Here is a 23,189-nt window from a genome sequence, read left to right as displayed (position 1 = left end):
TCTTGAGAAATGCGTGCTCTTCGTTAATCTATTTTGGTATATTTTACAAGTGAAATGTTTATAATAAATTCCGAATTTAAATAATTATGTATGTACATATAATTAAGCGCACAGTATGGTTTAAAATCTCTGCCGCATTTGTTTACTTAAACCTTCACATTTTAGTCGAGAGGTTTACATTGATTTAAAGTATCAGATATAACATTTGGAGTGACAATGTACTACATACATGCTTAACTGTTTAAGGTTGATTGTTGATATCAGTACTTACATTTCCCGATAACTTCCGGCAGTAGTTGGTAGAGTGCAGGACTACAAATCTGAGGATCGCAATTTTCGGCCCGGCTACATAACTTGTGTAGTGATTGGTCATGCAATCCTCTCTAAGACCATTTCCCCTTCTTCTAGTTAAGTCAGGCCATTGTCAGTAACTGGCATAAATATGTGTACTTAGCGCAGTTTAAGCTACCCCACGAAAAGTGTCAGTTGGTAACCGACCGCCATGATATGAACGGAATACTGTTCAACAAACGGTGAAAAATTCAAACAAACCAACAAAACAAGTTTAATGATAGGCACTTTTTAAGATAATTTATTCCATGTGACCAACATTACATTTATTTATGTTAAATGATTTTATCCCATTTTCAACGCGACATTGACGGTATAGCACCTTATGAAATATACTAGCCTGTATTCAACACTGTGGGATATACCTGTAGCGTGCACGGACTATTTTTTACTTTACCACCGAATGATTTTTCATAAGAAATAAAGTCGAGAAAACTTTAGTTTCAAAATTATACGACCTTCAATCTTTAAATCTAGTCATATGACATAATTTTTCGCCATCCGTATAATGATGAATCAGCTGAAAATGACACTAATTGCATCATTTCCCCCCCCCCCCCCAAAAAAAAAGTTGACGATTTATTATAAACGCAACTTATTTCACATGTACATGTACTGTATATTGACATATTTGAATTGTCAATTTATCACAGTTTCCTTATTTCGTGTAATGTGCATTGTTTATAACCCATGCATATACTTTTGAGATTTAAGAATGTACAACAAGCCATACAAATATCGCACAATTCATAAATAATCTGCAATATTTGCTTTCCGATTTAATTCAAGTTAGGCATAGAGCTGTGTAAAGTATAAGATGGTAAAAATAGCACCACACTGGAATTCGGAACGTCCCATTTTGTACACGGGTATTATCCACTTATTTATTTGTTGTGTAATGGAATGTTTTCATTCTTTGTGTATTTATATATTAAATTATTTTCTTGTACACTAAGCGCATTTACCATAGACAAATAAAAAGTGTGCAAGTTTAAACATAATTATGTTTGTATGCAGAAATCTGCAAATGCAACCGAGTTTACCAACGGCTATTATTTGATAAACTGCTCCGGTTCATTTTAACAGCAAAAATGAAGAGTACATGACGTAGCGTGTAACGAAGAAGAAAGTTTATTGAGTTCGTAAACTCATTTGAATATAGTGATATGATGGCATAAGGGTCTTTATTCAACTATGCTAAAATAATTATTAAAGACCCTAGATGCAAAATCGTCAATTATTGAGTCAAATGTATTATTAGATGGATTTTAAAGGATAATTAAAGGTAAGATACTAGTTCGAACGTGTTTTGCTTTTTTGTACTTTTGTCGTTCCCTGTTCTCGGGAAAATGATTTTAACATGGATGCCATTGATGCATCTGATCACACACGGCATACCCATAACATTATAAAAAAAACACGTTCTGCGCGTACTTAAATTCGTCGTCCGAAGTCGGAAAACGTATTGCTCTGTATATTAGGTCAAATAAAGTGTAACTCGCTGCAATTGTCTGTTTACTCGTCGAAATTGTCATGGTCGTCGACGGTGTACATGTATGTTGACATCGACATCGTTTTGTAAGGAAGCAATCGCCGTCATATTGGATTTTGATCATTTTCTTTCGAAAATAAAATGAATTATAGTAATGTAAAATCTTCTTTTTGCGGTCGTAATATGTTACAACTCGGATACTGCGTAAAATTGAATGGAGGCATATGGTGATATTTTTACTTGTTTTAAAGTTTGTGTGTGAATTTTGAAAGTTTATTTTGCGTACCAAAACAAATACATGTATATAACTACGCATGGTTACATTCGTTAGATTTTAATCGCTTTTAAAACTTAATTAAAATTATTGTTAAGGTTATTAGATCTATTTATGTTAAATGTCACGTTGAAAAAAATCAAATGGGATAAATAGAATTAGCGTTGAATACAGAGAAGTTTATGTTGCTCGGCTCGAACACCGAAAGCGCTCGCCAAGGCTCGTGCTCCCGGCGTTCTAAGCCTCGCAACATAAACTTCTCTGTATTCAACGCTAGCCTAGTATTCTCTATATATTTTAAATGAACTTTTCTTAGCGTAGATAGCATGAGCTTTATAATAGCGCAGAATAAAGGTACATACAAAGTTGTTCATTGTAGATCATGCAGTAAAGTCAGCCTTATAGAGGAGGCAAACAAATATTCAATTGCAGACGTCCATGATCTGTCATCAAACATTCAGAAAATACAAGAAGAATTGAAGAACCTGAAAAACAAAGCAGAAGGCAATCTTCTGTCGCTTGAGATGAAATACCAGCAACTTAAGGAAGAGATCGACACAGTGAGACAGAAAATAAATAAAGAGTTAGATCGGCTAGAGACAGCAACAATGCAAGAAGTGGAAAAATTGATTGCTAAATCTAAGATATCTCTTACTAAAGAAAGAGATAAGTTAGATAGCATTCATGAAAGTCTGCAATGTCTCAGTAAAGTGGCAAATGAAGTTTGCAACAAGAGTAGTAAACTTCTTTTTATAGCTTTAGAAAAAAGTCAAAAACAGATAAAGGACTCTGAGTTATTTCTAAAAGAGTCGAAATTAACACATGAATATGGTATGGAATTTGTACCCAGTAACGACATTGAGAGGTATTTATTCAACTGTGCAGGACTGGGGAGAGTTTGCCAGCCGAATGGTGTTATTTCGCTGCATAAAAAGTCAGAATATAGCGTTAAAATGTCAACTGATGTGTCTACATGCTCTACATATGCAATCTGTGAGCTTCCTACTGGCGAGACACTTGTACTGGACTATACTAATAATAGAGTGAAACTTTTAGACAAGAAATATCAGTGTTTGAGTAATTGCGAGGTTCTTAAATTTTCATATGACATGTGTCTGATATCTGCACGTGAGGTGGTTGTTACAACAAATGAGGCAAGCGGTATTGGCGGTTTACACGTTCTTCAGGTGATAACTGTCGGGAATGACAGGTTGGAGAAAGGATGGAAGCTTAAGCTGCCACATAGGTGTGTTGGTGTTGCCCACCATGAGGGTGATCTGTACGTAACTTCCGGTAATGCTCTGTATCAGTACACTCTGACTGGAACAATAGTAAAGAAACTGTTCGAGGACACAACGAGTTCTCATACAGGTAGTGGACACATACTCTTTCATTATAGTAATAACAATACAAATGTCTAAAGAAACAAAAATTACTAATCGATCTCGTGAATCACGAATCTATATTTAATCACAAGTTTCACAATTTGTTTAGATGTTTACATATATACCAAATTGTGTACTCAATGAAATAGCGAAACAATAAATCTTTGAAAAAAAGGTTGGAAAGCGAAAATATGCTTTCAAATATAAGGTCATTTAGATTATTAATAGTATCTATGTAACTGTTTCCACTTAAATAAGCACGGTCTGCCATGGCGCTAAACGTGCTATTCAAATTATAGCCATACAAAATGTTCTTAGGTCCCTTTTCCTCATGTAAATCGAGTGACGAAAATCTTACATATGATCATTAACCGATTCCCGAATAATTGCATATAAATATTGTCGTATAATGCTTTTTTTTCTGCAGTGTACAAATGTGCTGTAAACTTCATGGGTGACCAGATCTACGTCACCAACAGGGAGAAACACACACTTCTCACACTGGCCATGGATGGAAAAGTTATCTCCACCTTTTCTGACAATGATCTAAAAGTCCCACTGGGTGTTCATGTGACAGCTGGTGGGCAAGTGCTCGTTTGTGGCTATGGATCCAACACAATTATACATGTGAACAGCGAGGGGAAGAAGAAGCTTGCCACACTGGCTACTGAGAAAGATGGGGTTAAATGTCCATGTTCAGTCTTCTACAGTTGCAGCAATGATTCAGTGCTCGTAGGTGTTGCAAACAATGACATCATAGTTTTTAAAGTTATATAGGCAGCGACAAAACAAATCATAAAAAAGAACGATAGAAAGTATCATCTTAGGATTGATTCTGTACTTAATGTTCACATGTTGATTTGCAATTCTGCACATGCATTTCGTTTACAACGTAGTATTACGTGATGTAAATATGCTTAACATAACACACTAACGACGAGTGTAAATACATAAATTGCCAAACTAATATTTGCAAGTTATTGTGCGTACATGTAGCGCACAAAATACTATTAAACACATAAATAGTATTTTGCATACGTGAACGTTGATAAATGGAAATTTCAAAAAAGAGATTCGAAAGTTTACTTAACAATGCCGTTTGTATTTCAAAATGTTAAGCAGCATGCAAACGATTTAGTACACGGCTGCATACCAATATTTACTTATATTTTTTTAAGATATTGCGATTCTTGTTTTCATTTACGTACTTTATTTGAGTCTTATTTATAGTTTCGTACTTTATTTGATTCTTGTTTCCATTTTCGTACTTGAGTCGACAATATTTTTTATTTATTTGATTCTTGTTTATATTAACGTACTTTATTAAAGTCTTGTTTTTATGAATATACTTAATTTGATTCGTGTTTTCATTGACGTGCGCCCTTTATTTGAATCTCGTTTTTATTTACTTAATTGTTTTGAAACAAAAAATGCAGAATACATCGAGTATTTATGACTGCATATTATTACATTTAAAATGTGTAACTCATGTATATCATCAGACAATTTGAATTTATTTAATATATATCAATGTTTGCAAGTAGCTACTATTTTAATATGGTTAAAACCACAATGGTGTTAAAAGTATTACTTTCCGCTGTGTATTTTGAATTGAATTCGCGTACGAGATGTAACCACAACGTCAACCTTCATTTGTATAATATGCATTTATCACTCATAGTTACCTGATACCATATAAGTGGTATGCATTTTGAAGACTGAACAAGACAATTTAGTAAGCGAGTATAGCATTTGAAAATAACGTGTATTTAACAAATTATAATAAATAAACACTATCCATACACCATGTCATTGCGGATATGTTTAATCTTCCTCAAAAGGAAGACGATAGCAAACAGTCGCCGCTTTGTCCATTCATCTAAATTTTTATTTTAATGGAATTGAGCAACTAATAAAAGAATTTGCACGATAATCATTCCTTTACTACTCGATGCCCATATTTCCATTTGTTTCATCGCAATATACCTTAGACCATCCGAATTCGACGAAACTATATGTAACAGCTATATAGGGAGGATTTGTACATAGTGTTAGGTAGTTCCGCTTCAACAAGCGCAAACACAAACTCCTCGCACTGACAATGAATGGAGCAGAACTCTCAATCTTTACTGACACATGAGCGCCTTTGAACGCATAATACTGTATGAAAAGGGCGCTATATTAATGTGGTATTATGATTATTATATAAGACCCATATGGTGTACATGCGACACAAGCATTGGACAACAATGACAGACTAAAGCTGCCCACACTTAGCCATAGAGAAGGGTACATTAACTTATATTATTACTTGTACAGAAATCCGTTGCTCATGTATTTCTTCCTGCAATTAGCATTTATGTCACATTTTATTAATGTTGGAAGTTTTTTTTATACTTTGCTGCATAGATTGTTGTCTGCAACGAATTGTATTTTGTTATTTTTTATGTATGCTTATTTAAAATTTCATTATTTGCAATCTGACGACTTGACAAGAAATACGGTAGTTGAATTAAGTATGTATATTTTGCAGACCGAAATTAATTGTTATTTTGCTAATATTTATCTGATGAGTTTATTTGATTTTTATTCAGGTTTAAAACACACAATATACAAGTCATCATTCAAATTTACATAACAATTTAAACTAAAAGTATTTGTGAAATTAAAAGTATTTTGAGATTGCTTCTGATCTTAACCTATGGTATAAAAGCTGTCATAAAATAACATGAAATTAGATTGTGCAATCAAAATGAACGCAAAAGTGCGATAAGATAAAAAAAAGTCTTCAGAAAGTGTATCACCTCAAATTAGATTTGAAGGGAACAGGTCAGCAACTGTCTCACACTTAAAATATGATTTAATGATACTCTATTGGTATATACAATATTGCTTGATTATCACAGTTAAACATGTCACATATATTTGTTATCACAGATTTTCAGCACAGACTAGTAATTTGATATATTATAGAAACAAATTCACAGCTTTAGTGGAACTTAGTATGCAAAATGAAATAACTTATACATTATAGTTTACAAATCTCGGATTACCCATGAAAGCTCGAAAGCTTATATCCAATGGGGTCCAGATGGGGTTTGTATTACATATATCAAAATACCATGTAATGTAGACATGTTTGTCTGTTCTCTGGCCACTTAAAAAATCTTAATAAAGTCGCCAGTCATGTATTTAATTAAACCAGGGCATGAATCCATAACGTTGTTAAAAGTGCAGCATATTTTCAAGATCAAGAGTAACATGCCCTAAGTAAAAAGTTTTACAATGGTAGATTATAAAATGTGCAAAACGTATGAATTTGCTTCAACTTTTATTTAGATTAAAAATAATTGTTAACAATTTACTTTAATTTTATTCACATTATTAACAACCGTTAATAATTTGCTTCAACTTTCATGTACATTACTAACAACTGTTAACAATATGGTAATAAACATGAACACTCTTATGTACAGCAGGGAATGTACTTTTAGAAATTAAAGTTATAATTAAAAGATGGATTTTGCGTTAGATGTCATTGCGAATATCTTCCTCCTTAAATATATAACATATCACCGGTAATAAAATGTTAAATAGATGCGCATACGTGGGTAAAATGCATGAGCATTCCGTTGCCTGACATTCATAGGATACACAGAACAACTTGAGTAATCAAATAAGTTTTCTAACAATGCTCTTTGGGCCAATATGATGACATTGATATTTTAAATGGAAAACTCACATAATTCAAGCAACAACATTGATTTTTTTTCTCATAGATGTTACTACAATACCATGATAAGTGTTACACCATATTGCATTGAAATACTTTCTTAACCATGATTGTAATATAATAAACGCTCCATTTTAATGTATGTTTCAGTGTTATTTCCGCAATTCACGATTATTTTAAATTGATTTTAATTGATTAATATGTCTTATACAATACAAATTTGTGTTGTTTAATTAAGATAGCACGATTTAATAATACCCCTCACAGTGAATGAACTTATTTGAAAGCATGGACACCAATAGCCACGTGTTTATGTTGTTACTGTTGTAACCAGCTTTGTAAACAAATCAAATAATAGTTATATCCATGTTGACGGAATATTCACTGTCAACAAAACTGTGATTTTGGGTAAACGCATAAAATTATTATATGCAGGATATTACTATGATTAACTAATTTATAGTTTTTCATTAAATACTTTATCACTCAGTATTTAACAAAACAATGGGTATCTCGCAATTGGCAATATTTTGAACAGGGTTAATTAATGTAATATGACCATATATTTGTTTATAACGCCATGCTGGGCATCCACAGTAATAAATTGCAATGTTAAGCACTGTTTGATAAGTATTTCATTCATGTCATCGTAGTCAGGTAACCCTCTTTTTCTAAGCACGCCGGTGTACTATACATGGGGATGTGCAATACGTTCATCAAGATCTATAAGCATTAGCATTGATTTCTTATTTATACAGGAATGAATTATTTTAAACTACATGTGTTGTAGTTATGTCAGAAACATTTAAGTAATACATATCTGAATTAAGCAAAATTGCTCAAAGTATGCCAGTCACTATTTCGATAACACAGACTTATGTTTGATGAGGTATTTCAATTATTTAATACGTTGTGCTAAAGTTACCCAGTAATCATCTTAACACATAGGACATCTGCACTGAGCATTGGTCAACTCAAAGATCAAATTAATTGTTATTAAGGCATTCAGTATTGATTTTCTTTTCTTATTAAGCTACCATTTGCAAAAATCAGTTTTAATACTTTGTTTACAACGGAATTAAATTTTATTTAAAAAATCGCAGTTATATTGGCAAGAATATTTTTAAAGGAATGCATATTCTTACATGCTGTTTTGTAATTCTGATGAATAATGTCTCCAAAAAAAAATATGCTAAGCTAATAGTCATGAGTATTGTTCCGATAGTAATGTTATGCTAAAGTGCTTTAGGCATCATTTCCACACATAGAATATTTTCTTAACTGAGCTTGGGTAAACTTGAAGATCATATTAACTTTTATTCAGACACTCAGTATTGATTATCTTATTTGGCAACCATTTCCAATGAACAGTTGTTATAGTTTTGTTACAACTAAATTAAATTAAATATTACAAAATACGCAGTAATATTGTAAAGAATATTGTCAAAGTAGTGCATATTCTTTCATTCTGTTTGGTAATACTGGAACATAATATCTGTACAGAAAAATAATATATACTAAGCTTATAGTTAAAATCGTTATTCCGAAAGTGTTGCAATAACAATATATGCAACTACATATGCAACTAAGTCTGAAATAAATTGAGCGACAATATTTCCTCTTACATATTAAAAGGTTAAAGAGCGGTGACGAAAATTAATTACTGTTACAATTGAACTTGAATTGTGACATTGACCTTTCACCAAGGAGCATGAAATTTGTTAGCGACATATCACGTGTGCTTGGCGAAATCAATATGCATAGACATGGGTGGACAACACTTGTTAACATCCCTTGGGCTAAACCAATTATTGTTTATAAACAAGAGCACCGCATAACGGATGCCAACGCTCGGCTGCGGGTGCAGTTTTGAATATATGAAAGCTTGTCATATTTTTTAGAGATCACAGTGACCTTTACCTTTGACCTAGAGACCCAAAAATAGATGCGGCGAGTAGAGCTCATCAAGGTGCATCTACATATGAAGTTTCAAAGTCGTAGGTGGAAGCACTTTTTTAGAGTTTTTAGAGCCAATGTTAAGGTTTTAGCACGGCGGCCGCCGTACGGCGGACGACGAGCTGGCTATGACAATACCTCGGGTTGTCTCCAAAAACAGCCGAGCTAAAAATACCCTTCTAAAGAATCGGTTTCTGTTACTTACAGGTCTACTTTGGCATATATACGATATTTCAGTTTTTTTTATGGATTAAAAAGCCTTCGAGTATAATTATGCATTATGTAAAACTGTACAGCTGTACAGTACAATTAAGACCGGACAGACATACAATTTATTCCGACTTATACAAAAGTACATTGCCTTCATACTTAAGTATACATATTAATTTCTGTCACGTAACTAGGTATAACAAAATAGCATTATACACTTAAAACACACACTTAATAATGCACATACTAATAAACTATCAAAGCGGCAATGCAATAGTTGAACAGTATTATTAAGCATCGCATTTCTTATGAAAAATCTACCCTTTTGTAGCACGAAGTCCTTTAGTGCGTCTTATCGAAAACACGTAATATCTGTAGAAACGATTACAAATACATAAATATTATACGATGATTCATCGCTTTGATTTCAGTTCAAAACAGCTGCTTTGTTAACACTTAATATAGCACACATAGGGGAGAAAACTGTGTCCAAACACAAACACTTCCTGGTTCACCTGAAAACACAATGGCTTTCAGTAATGGGTCTTCGCTTGCAGCAAAAGGATCACATACAATATGGGACTTCTCCTGTGATGCTTGCAATAAAAACGAGGCTCAGTTTTACTGTGAAGGGTGTTCAAAGTGTTACTGTGAGACTATACAACCAGCTATTTAATTCTCACTCTTTGTTCGGCAGATAACGAATGGAGAAATGGCCGATTGCCAAGTCAACGTTAGCCATACTGGAGCAGTGTGGAGAGCATAGCGATGAAAAAATAAAACTATTCTGTGAGGATCATAGCCAACTTTGTTGTCACATTTGCGAGGCACTCCATCACAGGTAAGCTATATTTAAAAATATTTATTTATTTATTTTGATTTATTCTGAAAAGTATGTTTTCAATCCACATGCAACATTGTAAAGAAGGGTTCTTGAGAAATGGATGTATTTCTGGAATAAAGGTCGATGTTTTTTTTTACAAGTACATGTTAATTTAATTTACAGTTCCGATTTTAAATATGTCTGTAAACATAATTTAGCACACCTTTTGGTTTAAAATATCTGCTCGATGTGTTTACATAAACCGGCCGATTTAAGTCCAGAGGTGTATATCGATTAAAAGCGTCTGTATACTACCTTTGAGTGATCACGCTCTTCATACATGTTTAAATTTAAAAGGATGAGTGTTGATATGAATGTTTACATTTCGCGATAACCGCCGGCCGAAATAGATAGAGCGCAGGACTTCACATTTGAAGAAAGCGGGTTCGATCCCGGCAGGGCCAAATAAATTGACTGATATTTGGTGATGCAATCATTTTTCCGGAAGTTCTTACGATACATCTGTTTCTTTTAAAGCAGTTGAAAGTTTCTATCATAAGAATCTGACCAGCTATCGCAGGAAAGGCGTGAGTTGGTTAACTCATCGCTGTGGTATGACTAAAATGCAAAGTATGACACACGATTTTTGTTATTCGCTATTTGACAAGCTCTAGTTATTTCTGCTCATATGCATGCGTTGGAAAGTTCGTGATGCAAATGTTGCGGTCAGAAGAAATACTTTCAGTTAGTCCTATATTTTTGTCAAGTCAAGTATTAACATCAGTTGTGAATCAAAGTTTAACTGCTAGTTGAAACAAATAGCCCAACACTATGAACTGCCTATGTTGTGAGTTTGCAGATTTAACACTGAACGTGAACGTCCATTTGTGTAAAAAAAACATTAACGAATTGATTAAACTGTTTTACCATTTATGTTGTTCTATATGTTGCTTTATATGATAGGGGTGTATTTAAGACACTCGGTCGCTTGGTCGGTTAATTTGTCGGTTGGTTTGGTGGTTTGTTTATACCATTCTATGCGTTTGACAAAGCGCTGCGGAGGTATATTAAGTCACGTTTGTGACAAAATATAGTTGACACTGAATTAGCAGTGATGTTAGTGTAAACACATTTTATCAAATCTAATCATATTTAATGTTAAAAAGTAACGAACTTTAAAGTTCAAGTGCGAATAAGTTAGTTACAATAACACAACATGTTTACATGTATTGAGGCTTAATTGGTCGTTGTCGGCTCAAGTACCATTTGCAAATACCCCGGGTACCATTTAGAATACTCGGGTACGGAACAATGCGCTTTTATGCACGAAGTCATACCCCGAGGGACTTTTAAGTATATTAATCGTAACCCGGGAAATGTGTAGTGTATCCAATAGTACCCAGGATACTTTTAATTTTGTTTTTAAAAATGAAAAGCACAATCAATGATGTGTTTTGAATACTTATTCGTACGTTGGTCGAACTAGTGTTTGCTGGTGTTTTTTTTTGTGTAATATATACTACTCAGTATAATTATCATGAACACGTATCCATTACTTTATTTAATGTATTAGTTAACAACTGATCCATGCATTTGCATCGTAGATCATGCAGTAAAGTCAACCTTATTGAAGAGATAAACAAATATTCAACGGCAGACGCACATCAGCTCTCATCAAACATTCAGAAAATACAAGATGAGTTGAAGAAACTGAAAGAAATAGCAGAAGGCAATCTTCTCTCGCTTGAGACGACCTACCAGCGAATTAAGAAAGAGATCGACACAGTGCGATAGAAAATAAATACAGAATTAGATCGGTTAGAGAGAGCAACAATGTAAGAAGTTGAGAAATAGATTTCTATCTGTACAATAAATATTACTAAAGAAAGAAATATGTGTGACAGCGTTCAAGAAAGTATGCAATATCTCAGTAAAGTGGTAAATGAGTTTACAATAAAAGCAGTAAACTTCTTTTTATAGCTTTAGACAAATGTCAACAGCAGATAAAGAATTCTGAATAATTTCTAAAAGAGTCGAAAGTGAAACATGAATACGGTATACAATTCGCACCCAGTGACGACATTGAGAAGTATTTATGCAAATTGGCAGGTCTGGGGATAGTTTGCCCACCAAATAAGGTTATTTCGTTTCAGAAAAAGTCAGAATATTGCGTTAAAATATCCAATGAATTTACTACATGCAATATTTATGCAATCTGTGGGCGTCCTACTGGCGAGACGCTTGTACTGGACCATCAACATAATAAGGTGAAACTGTTAGACAAAAAATACCAGTGTTTGAACAATTGCATAGTGCCTCACTATTCATATGACATGTGTCTGATATCTCCAAGTGAGGTTGTCGTTACAACTAATGTGCACCCCATTAGTGGTCCACACGGTCTATAAATGATAACTGTGAGGAACAACAGGTTGGAGGAAGGAAGAAAGCTTCAGCTACCACAAACGTGTGTTGGAACTGCCCACCATGAGGGTGCTCTGTACATAACTTCTTTTACAGCTCTATATCAGTACACTCTGACTGGAACACTAGTCAAGAAACTGTACGAGGACACAACGGGATCAAATACAGGTAGTGGACACATACTCTTTAATGATAGTAATTACAATGCAAAGGTTTATCAAAACAAATATAACTTATCGATCTCGTGAATTACGAATGTATAGTTGATCTCTTATATTTCACTATTTGTGTATTTAAGATTTTTACATGTATATCAAATGTTGTACTCACGTGAAATAATGATACAATACATCTTTGAAAAAATTGTTGGATAGCGAAAGAACACTTCGAAATATAAAGTCATTTAGATTTTATATAGTCTCTATGCTAGTTGTGTGCACTAAAAATAAGCTCAGTATACCGTGGCTCTTAACGTGCTATTCAACTTATAGCCATACACAATAATATTTGTTGCCTTTTCCTCATGTACTTCGAGTGACCAGAATAATAACATTTGATTATTCACCGATTTTTCAAATAACCGTAAACTGCAAATAAATAGTGTCTTAAAATGCTTTTTTGTCTTCAGTGTACAAATGTGCTGTAAACCTCATGGGTGACAAGATCTACGTCACCAACATGGTCAAACACACACTCCTAACACTGGGCATGGATGGAACAGTTATCTCCACGTTTTCTGACATTGACCTTAAAGTCCAACGGGGTGTTTATGTGACAGCTGATCGTACATTGCTCGTTTGTGGCTATGGATCAAATAATATTATACAGGTGGACAGCGAGGGGAAGAAGAAGCTGGTCACACTTGCTACTGAGAAGGACGGAGTGAAAAAGCCATGTTCAGTCACCTACAGCTGCATCACTGATTCAGTTATAGTGGGATTTGAAAGCACTGATAACGTCATGGTTTTTAACGTGCCATAGGCAGCGACAAAATAAGTCATAAAATAGAACCAAATACAAAATCATCTAATGATACTTACCATAGTTAAGTTGATTTACAATTCAAAACAACATGTAGTTCGTTAATAACATGTATTGCTGTAATGTAAATGTCCAATGGTCATGTGAAAACCAAAAGACTTGCACAAATAATTTATACAAATGATGTTTAAATACATTTAATGCAAGGATTAAAGATACAAATATGTATATATAATTGTATAAGTCAACGTTCGAAACAGAAATATTTGAGATCCATTCGAAGTCGTTTTTATTTAAAACTGTTTAGCGGAATCATTTACGTATACGACTGCATGCTTTCATTCCTATCGTTATTTTCGAACTTTATTATTGTTTTTATATAAGAGCACGTTATTTGCTTATTGATTTAAATTGAGTACTTTAGTTGATTCATGTGTTCATTTACGTACTTAACTTGAGTCTTGTGTTCATGTATATACTTTGTTTGATTCTTGATGTTTTACTATCTTGGTTTGAAACAATATTTTGTTGTTTAAATCGAGCATACATCGACCATTAATAACTGTATATTATAACATGTAAAATATGTTGCTCATGTATATATCTCATCTTAGCATTTATTTAAATGGCTATTATTGTCCTAATTACTATTGTCAAACTAGCCCAACGTTTATAATAATAATCTAGTAAAATCTGTTAAAACCTACATATACGGTGTATTGCTAGGACTACCAGATAACAAACGTTGTGAAAACGTTGCGAAAGTATAAACGTAATGAAGGATATACCACTCACTTACATTATTCACCATACCACAATAACAAACAGTGTCCGACAAATCCATTGCCCGGAGCCCGGGGGCTACCGAAATTTTTCATCGGGCTACTGAAATTTTCCAGCTGACGCCCGCCGGGCTACTATAAATCTATAAGAGCGGTAGCCCGGTTTATTGACAGACATACGTAGAATAAACACGCTGACCATGTGTTTGTACACTGTGTATTGCTTATAATCCGATAAAGTGCACGATAACATGTAAAAGGAATTAATATTTTGGAAATAAAATTGTCATTTTATATGAGTTCATATAACCGATTAAGTGTTATTGCTTAAAGCCCTTACACTTTCTGACAGGGCAAACTAATATAAGTTATGACTTAGGCGAAACCCGTGCAAGATGCGAATACAACAAGTAGTATACATGTTATAATAACTCCAAAGAATGACGATTGTTTTATGTGTGCATTCATACCATGATATTTAAACTGTTTTAGTATTGGGTGACAAATAAACGTATGAACCAACCATCTTTCGATTTCTTGCTGTAATTTAGAATTTTGAGTTTCATTATTATTCCATTACACACAAAAAGCAGAGTTGTGGACAGAAATGTATCACACGAATATATGGTTGTATCGAAGATATATAGTCCTATTAAAATGCGCAATCATTTGCAACATATTATTTCATATTTATAACGAAATACATGTTTAGCCCATGTTGAGCTGTATCAGTTTCTCAGTGCATACTATGATTTAATGATACCATATTCATAGAGCACTTTTTGCAAGAATGAATTCAGCCTGCAAGAATTGTGGTCTGATTTTGGAACTATAATGGTCTACGTCATAATATTTAAGTGAACGCGGGGTAAAACATAATTATATATCGATTAAAGTACAAATTGTGCACAGTTAATCGGATACAAACTTCTTAATATAGCATGGAGCTTTATAGACCAGATAGTCATTTTTAGTGTGAGCGTTAGCTCACGCTAATGTTACAGACCATATTTTGCAAATAAGTATGTGTTTAGAAGCCTTAACTACGGTATGGAAAGACAACCACTGCCTGTTGAAGCAGACGACAAATGCCATTCTCCTAGCAGAGTTGTCGTTCGTGCCTCAACATACATGTGAATGTAATGAACCGCAGTGTATTTTCCTTTTTAGTTCACCACTGGCACACTGCAGAAAGTTAATATGACTTATAGTGTTTAACAGCTTGTAAAGACGTGATTGGCCAGTCTGGTGTTTATAAATGAAATTTGTACATATTGGCTGCTTTCAGGGAAAACGGGGCTTAATGCAGGTCAAATAAGATTAGCCTGTGCATACAGATTAGCCTGTGCAATGCGCACAAGCTAATCAAGGACGACATTTTACAACAGCGAACACCTACAGTGCCTTCAGCGCTTTGATTATAATTTTTATAACGTATTTCTCTTCTATTTCACTGTGAGAAAAGCACTGTTAAACTGTCTCTTTAAAGCCTTTCACCCTAAGATATAACTTTGTTGGTAGCAGCGCATAGAGAAGATAACTATAGCAAAAAAAACACTTCCTGCTTCAAGTGCAAACAAAATGGCTTCCAATTTGGAGTCTTCGCCTGCAGCAAAAGAATCAGATACGATATTGTACTTAACTTATTCGGCCTGCCGTATTCAGTTTTATTGCGAGGAATGCGCAATGGTTTCTGTGACAGCTGTTTTAAACTGTAAAACAAACTTAACAAGACTCATCCTGTGTTTGGCAGAAAACAAATGGAGAAATGGCCGATTACCAAGTCAACACATTTTGGAGAAGTGTGCGGAGCATAGCGACGAGAAAATAAAACGTATATGTTAGGACCGTAGTCAATTGTGTTGTCTCCTTTGCGTGGCATGTCATCACAGATAAAATGAATTTAACCAGTTTTGTTGTTGTTGTGGTGGTTTCATTAATAATTATGTTTTTTAATCATTTGAAACAAGGTAAAGGAAGATATTTAAATAATAAGTGTTCTTTGTACATCAAATTTCATCTATTTAAAATTGCAATCGAAATGAAACATTCTAAACTTCAATAATGTCTTTACAGATAATGAACGCACTTTAAAATGGTCGAAAATTGTTTGCTTAACCGTCCAATTTTAGTAAAGAGGTTTATATTGATTTGGTTTATATTGATTTAAGGTATCTGGTTACTAAGTTTGGAGTGACAATGAACTACATTTAAGTTAAACAAATTAAACTTGAGTGCTGATATCAATATTTACATTTCCCGATTACTGCCTGCAGGAGTAGGTAGAGGGCAGGAATACAAATCAGATTATCGCGTGTTCAATTATCGGCCCTGCAACATCTAGCTATCTATCCATCCATCGATCCATCCATCGATCCATCCATCCATCCATCCATCCATCCATCCATCCATCCATCCATCCATTCATCCATCCATCCATCCATCCATCCATCCATCCATCCATCCATCCATCCATCCATCCATCCATCCATCCATCCATCCATCCATCCAGCCATCCAGCCAGCCATCCATCCATCCATCCAGCCAGCCAGCCATCCAGCCAGCCAGCCATCCATCCATCCAGCCATCCAGCCAGCCAGCCAGCCAGCCAGCCAGCCAGCCATCCATCCAGCCATCCAGCCAGCCAGCCAGCCAGCCATCGAGCGAGCGAGCTATCTAGCTATCTAGCTATCTATCTAGCTAGCTATCTATCTATCTATCTATCTATCTATCTATCTAGCGATGATCTATCTATCTATCTATCTATCTATCTATCTATCTATCTATCTATCTATCTATCTATCTATCTATCTATCTATCTATCTATCTATCTATCTATCTATCTATCTATCTATCTATCTATCTATCTATCTATCTATATATCTATCTATCTATCTATCTATCTATCTATTTATCTATATATCTATCTATCGGTTCACCGGGTGTAATGTGACAGCTGTTGGGCAAATGCTCGTTTGTGGGTATGGATCAAATACAATCATACAGGTGGGCAGCGAGGGGAAGAAGAAACTGGCCACACTGGCTTCACAAACGGATATGTTAAAACGAACATGTTCAGTCTTCTTCAGCTTCAGCACTAATTCAGTGCTCGTGAATGTTGACAACAATGACATCCTAGTTTTTTAAAGTAACATAGGCAGTGAAAAAAATAATCATGAAATAGAACGATAGAAAGGATCATTGGAGGATTGATTCTATACTCATTGTTCACATGTTGATTTCTAATTAAGCACAACATGTTTACGTTGAAATTTGATGACAGTATTAAATTCAGAATCAAACTAGGAAAGTATGCATAGAAATTGCTTTATATCAGCTGTGTTCACCCCAGGAAACCTGAAACCTTGTGAGCAGTGTAATACCATTGCAGCAGTGTTCGGTATTTTAGCATTAACTTACATAGGGTCAGTCAATTGAAAAATGTAAAATTGTCCAATTTGAAAACAAAGTGTATTATTTTTTATAACAAAGGTAATGGCCTACATGTAGAAAAAATCCTGACAAATGTTCTTTAAAAATGAGCGAAATGTGGCTCCCTGGAGTAGAAGATCGGGAAAAATGGGCCATGTTCAGGCATTTAGGGGAGAAAAACTGTGTTAATTTGCAAGCCACTAAAATAATTAAAGAATTTATACAAACTTACACATGTTTGCCATAAACTCTCAGCAGGGTTTCTACAGAAAACTATTTCTAGTGGAGAAATTTTCGTTTTTAATGACCATGTTCGGAAAATATGGATACCATCAGGAGAAGACCAGTAAACCTGATATGAGCAATGACTTTATAATTAGTTTTTGTGACAAAAAACCTAATTTCCAGCCATTGCAATTTCTTTGCTTTGTAGAGGCATATAGTAAGTGTATGTGAGCACTAATGTCGGGTTTCCTGGGGTATTGTTGAGCGCTCTTTCACTGGGATCCCCAACTACGTAAGAGTGTTGCCCATTCAGGAAGCTGTTTGAACAATGTAAGATTATATCCCTGTAGAGGGGACATGCATACGAATACATAAATGAATAACCATACCAGATTACCATTAATTCCAAAATACTCCTAACCCTGCCATTCCGGTTGCTTGGCAACAAAACAAGCTAGGTGTTTTACTGCCATGTAGCCATACCAACCGTTACTTTCAACCGACCACCAGTTTTCATTGAAGCCCGTCAGAACATTGACCGCTTGTCCTTTCTGCAGTAAAATCTAGAACTCATGCTGTCAAGCATTATAAATTAAGGAAATTACTTTTTAATCAATATATTTGAGCGGCCGAGCCTCATTTTGGAAAAAATGGGCTTTATGCATGGGTACAGTCCGCACCTACACTAGATTTTCGTTTAGAAGAAATATCCTTTAAACTAAATTCCATAAAAACCGAAAGTGTATATCCTATATAGCCCTTGCAGACTGCACTGGCTTATCTGGGACGATCATTACACACATACATTCAGCTCAGTTTTCCTAGAATGAGGCTCATTTGATAAGAAAATGTATATTCCATGTCATGTTTTCATTTCAAAAGCTTTTCATGCATGTACTACAAAATAGTGCAACGTTTTTGGTTAGGGAGAAAACAAAGTCGAATAAAGCACAATTACAAAACAAATCAAGCTGTGATATTGTTTTACTTGCAACTGGGTTCTGATAATATGGTTGATAACAGAGCGCCATATTCCAGCCCCACTGCCTCACACGGAACAGGAATCATTATTTACACAAATTTATATTAGTTTTTAACTAAATAAGTAATTGCCAAAGCGATTAACCCTATTAAACCCGTAATATTAAATGAAAATCACCCACCACAATAGCTGAGATAGTTTAGGTACAGCTTAAGATTTGGCCATTTGAAAAACAACAACAATCTCCATCTTGGTCATAACTGAAAAATAAATTTATATCCAAAAATCCTTGAGTACACAGAAAATAAAATGAATACAAGATCATTTTAAATAAGGCTGTAGATATAAAAACAAACAAGCAAATTCATTGAATCGATATCATCGCCCCCCCCCCCTCCCCCGTATAAATGTTGTATATGGATGTGTGCATAACTAGAAGAGAATATGTGAAAATATTTGAGAAACATTTGTAGACCTGACAAGTTACATCATACAGACAAAATAAGTAAACAACTTTTTAAGAAAGTTTAGGTTTATAGTTCTTGTGCATGGCCTTTCTCCTAATTGGTATTTATACACCGATGAAGTTGCATGTGTCTATCTTGTATCGTACTTGCAATATAGCCCTGAAAAGTCACATCATACAAATACAATAAAGGGCAATAACTCTTCTTTAAGAAAGTTTATGGTTGTAATTATTGTGTGTGGCACTTCTCCTTATTGATATCTATACACCAATTAAATTTCATCTTTAAATCTTGTATCGTATTTGCAATATAACCCTGAAAAGTTAAATCATACATAAACAACAATAGGTTATAAATCGTCTTCAAGAAACAGTATGGTTATTATTATTGTGCTTGAACTCTTATATAGTTTCAGAGATATACGGTAGCTCTGAAAAGTTTATTACAGATTGATTGACATACATGCCAACACTCAAGCTTCTGCGAGTGATACTAATCAAACCTCAGAAACATCAGGAGAGGAATGTAACAGAAATAATTATTACTACAGAACAGACAATGTACACATTTGTTTAGCCGTTCTGTAAACAGTTTGTTTTAAACAAAACAACAAACAACATTAAAATGGCTTCAAATCAGCCATTTCTTTAATATGTCCGATACTGTTTTTCATTCCTAATTTGTTTGATGTTAATAATATTAACATGATTTTGACATTATATAAACACAATTTTAAACTTGCTTTTCATGTCGTCATCAAATCAGATTTAAGTGAGGTGAGAATGTCATGTTAAAATATCTTTATCTGGGCTAAAGAACAATTCATTGAATTGCATGGTTTGAGATAACATCAATACTCAAAATCAACAAATATTTCACAAAATATTTCACATGAAATACGGTATATTGTGACACACAAAATAAAAACGATCATTTTGTATTTTACCAGACCACAAAATCTCTAACCAGTAATTTCTAAGTACAAAGATGTAAACATAATTCTGGAAAAATGCTGGTCAATTTAGGGGTTTAGCGTACGACCTTACATGAAGCATTTGTGTAACCTTGACCCTTGATGTGAATCGCATTACCATGCATAAAGTATATTGTGTTACATTGACCTTAACCCTAGACATGAACCTTGACCTTAACCTTGGACAGGAATCTAATATATGACACATAGCAAGGAAGAAGATGGAGAAGAATTATGGAAGGTTATTACAGAATCCACTAATGCATAGTAAAATAATGGCCAAATAATACAATTTCTACAAATGTGTGACCTTTGATGTGTGACCTTGACTTTGGTCAAAAACACATAGGTATTGCACTGCCTGATAATTGCGAACAATTACATCAGTACATCTTGAGAATCCATTTTATTATTGTAGAATCCTTACCAAACAAGGCATATTTAATCAAAATGTGTGATTTTGACCTTTGTGTGTGACTTTGACCATGACCCTAACAACCTGGATCTTATATTTGACACTCAGCTCGATAATGGAGAACAATTGTGGACAGTTATTACAGAATCCCTTGATACATAGCAAAGGAATGACTAAATAATAAAAAAAATCATCACATTTGTGACCTTTGACCTCAATATGTGACCTTGACCTTAGCCCCTAGGATTATTGGTGTTGAACGTGAAGCACCCCAGATGATTGAGAACAACTATGGCAAGTTTTATGGCTCTGGCTCATGTGTTTATGGAGATAAAGCTCTAAGCTTATATTAAAAAGCATTTTTTCAAGATACAATGGGCCATTACTCTGTTATTAACAGATGGTGTACCATGCCATTAAGGTGCATCATCCTCTTATCCATATATTTAATGAAATCTGCCAAAGCACTTCCAAGGTATGGCTCCGGACACAAAAGTGCCGCACGAACGGACGGAAATAGTCACGGACAGACATTACCGAAACAATATCCCTCTGCCTATGGCGGGTGATAAATAGAACAATTGATTAAACATCAACCTAATATTTTGTATCCGTTCAAAGTCTAGCCAAACCTTTTGCAATTATTCAATATTTCATTAAGCCTTACCATAAATGGATACATGTCAAAGGTGTAGGTGGCGATCGTGTCGTGTATTCTCAGGTAACATCGGGTATTGTAGAGGTCAGAAAACGTGTCTTGGCAGATACTGCATTTGTATACCCTGGAAAGTAATTTTACAATAATACAAGCTGCGTTCTGTGAAAAGGGGGTTCAATGCATGGGCGTAAAGTGTCGTTCCAGACTAGACTGTGCATTCTAAAAATGCTGATCAGGTATAAAAAAATCACTTGTATTGTATTTTTTATTTAAAGGGATAATCGTCTTGACAAAAATTCAGTTAAGGACTGCACAGCCTAATCTGGGATGAAACTTTATGCAGTGCATTAAACCCCCTTTTCCCAGAGCGAGTATGCTCAATAATTTCTATCCCACACACATGTAAATTTTCTTTATCTAGAAAAACTAGATTTATAATCTATATTTAGAATTATCAATCTGTCTATTAACAACAATAAAACATTCAGCTTGAAAGAATTAAATAATCAGGATTTACCTTATTTATGCACTGAAGCCTGCACCAGGTTATTAGATGGATGGTATGACAGTATCACAGGATTAAAAAAAAAGAAAATAGAGGCAGTGGATACAATAATTAATCAAATTCAAGCTAGACATTTGTGACCGGTTCGTAAAAAACTGGGCTTGATGCATGTGCGAAAAAAGTCATCTCAGATAAGCCTGTGCAGTCAGCACAGGAACATCAGGGATGACACTTTCCGCTTTTATGGAATATTTGTTGTATAAAAAGAAATCTCTATTGAAAAAAATCTAGTTAAAGGGGAAAGTGTCATCCTAGATTAGCCTGTGAAAATTGCACAGGCAAATCTGGTACAACACTTTACCAATATGCATTAAGTCCAGTTATCCCAGATCGAGGCTCATATGGTACCAGCACGTTATGGCATTTAGTGGACTGGCGATTAGCTGGGTAAATAAATATAGTAATGTTTTTTAGAGGACTGGAGATTACCTACTGTCCAGTAGGTCGCCATGGCATGATGTATATCATGTAAGACTAGCAGTAAGAATGTCATTGAATCGATTCCCACTGTGGGAACTTTCAATAGATCTCCCAAAATTACATCAAGTGATAGTTCTACCCAGGAAATGGAGTTGAGAGTGTTTCCATACGCCTTCAGCTTTCGATGCAATCGAGCTAAAAGGTATATGTTTAAACTACCTGCGATCGAGATGCAGCTGCCGATGTTTCTCAATGTCAAGTGGCTCTCTGAAGGTCAGATTGCACGTGTTACATTTGAACATGGAGCTGGCGGCCTCATTGTGTATCACACGGTGTCGGTACAACTCTGTGATCTGCGTGAACTCGGCCTAGCAGATGTAACACTGGTGGCTGCGCTGTGAAATACAAGTAATGCACTGTGAAATACAAGGCTGCACTATGAAATACAATGACATGGTCACATGTGTAAAGATATCAATTAGTACCGTCTATTAATATGGTATAGCGAGAAGATTTTGTTTGTGTTTGGCATTTCCTTGCAGATGTAACACTGGTGGCTGCCCTATGAAATATGATCATCGCAAGTGTAAAGATATGAGCTTTGCTTTGAAAAAAACAAGGATAAATGCATTTGCTTAAAG

The 23,189-nt window shown here is 34.6% G+C and overlaps 2 protein-coding genes across 13 annotated transcripts in view; one reads left to right on the top strand and one right to left on the bottom strand.

Moving 5' to 3' along the window:
* The window catches only part of LOC127847745 (zinc finger protein 596-like), a 289,933-nt gene that overhangs the window by 41,093 nt on the left and 225,651 nt on the right, over positions 1 to 23,189 (bottom strand). The window lies entirely within an intron of this gene.
* LOC127847747 (uncharacterized) overlaps positions 1 to 23,189 on the top strand; it is an 87,558-nt gene that overhangs the window by 787 nt on the left and 63,582 nt on the right. The window contains exons 2-3 of one of the 5 annotated variants that reach the window (XM_052379869.1): positions 2,497 to 3,488; positions 13,277 to 14,936. The exons of 3 other annotated variants lie outside the window; for them this stretch is intronic. In XM_052379869.1, the coding sequence (XP_052235829.1) occupies positions 2,497 to 3,488; positions 13,277 to 13,629 (1,345 nt within the window). In that variant the 3' untranslated portion in view covers positions 13,630 to 14,936. Of the gene's footprint in view, positions 1 to 2,496; positions 3,489 to 3,929; positions 7,022 to 13,276; positions 14,937 to 23,189 lie in introns of those variants that run through there. One more of the 5 variants, XM_052379870.1, reaches the window with a different exon arrangement.

This window comes from Dreissena polymorpha, chromosome 10 (assembly GCF_020536995.1).
Source record: "Dreissena polymorpha isolate Duluth1 chromosome 10, UMN_Dpol_1.0, whole genome shotgun sequence".
NCBI classification, from domain to species: domain Eukaryota; kingdom Metazoa; phylum Mollusca; class Bivalvia; order Myida; family Dreissenidae; genus Dreissena; species Dreissena polymorpha.
Note: the sequence above shows the minus strand (reverse complement) of the source record. Positions and strands in the feature narration are given on the sequence as shown.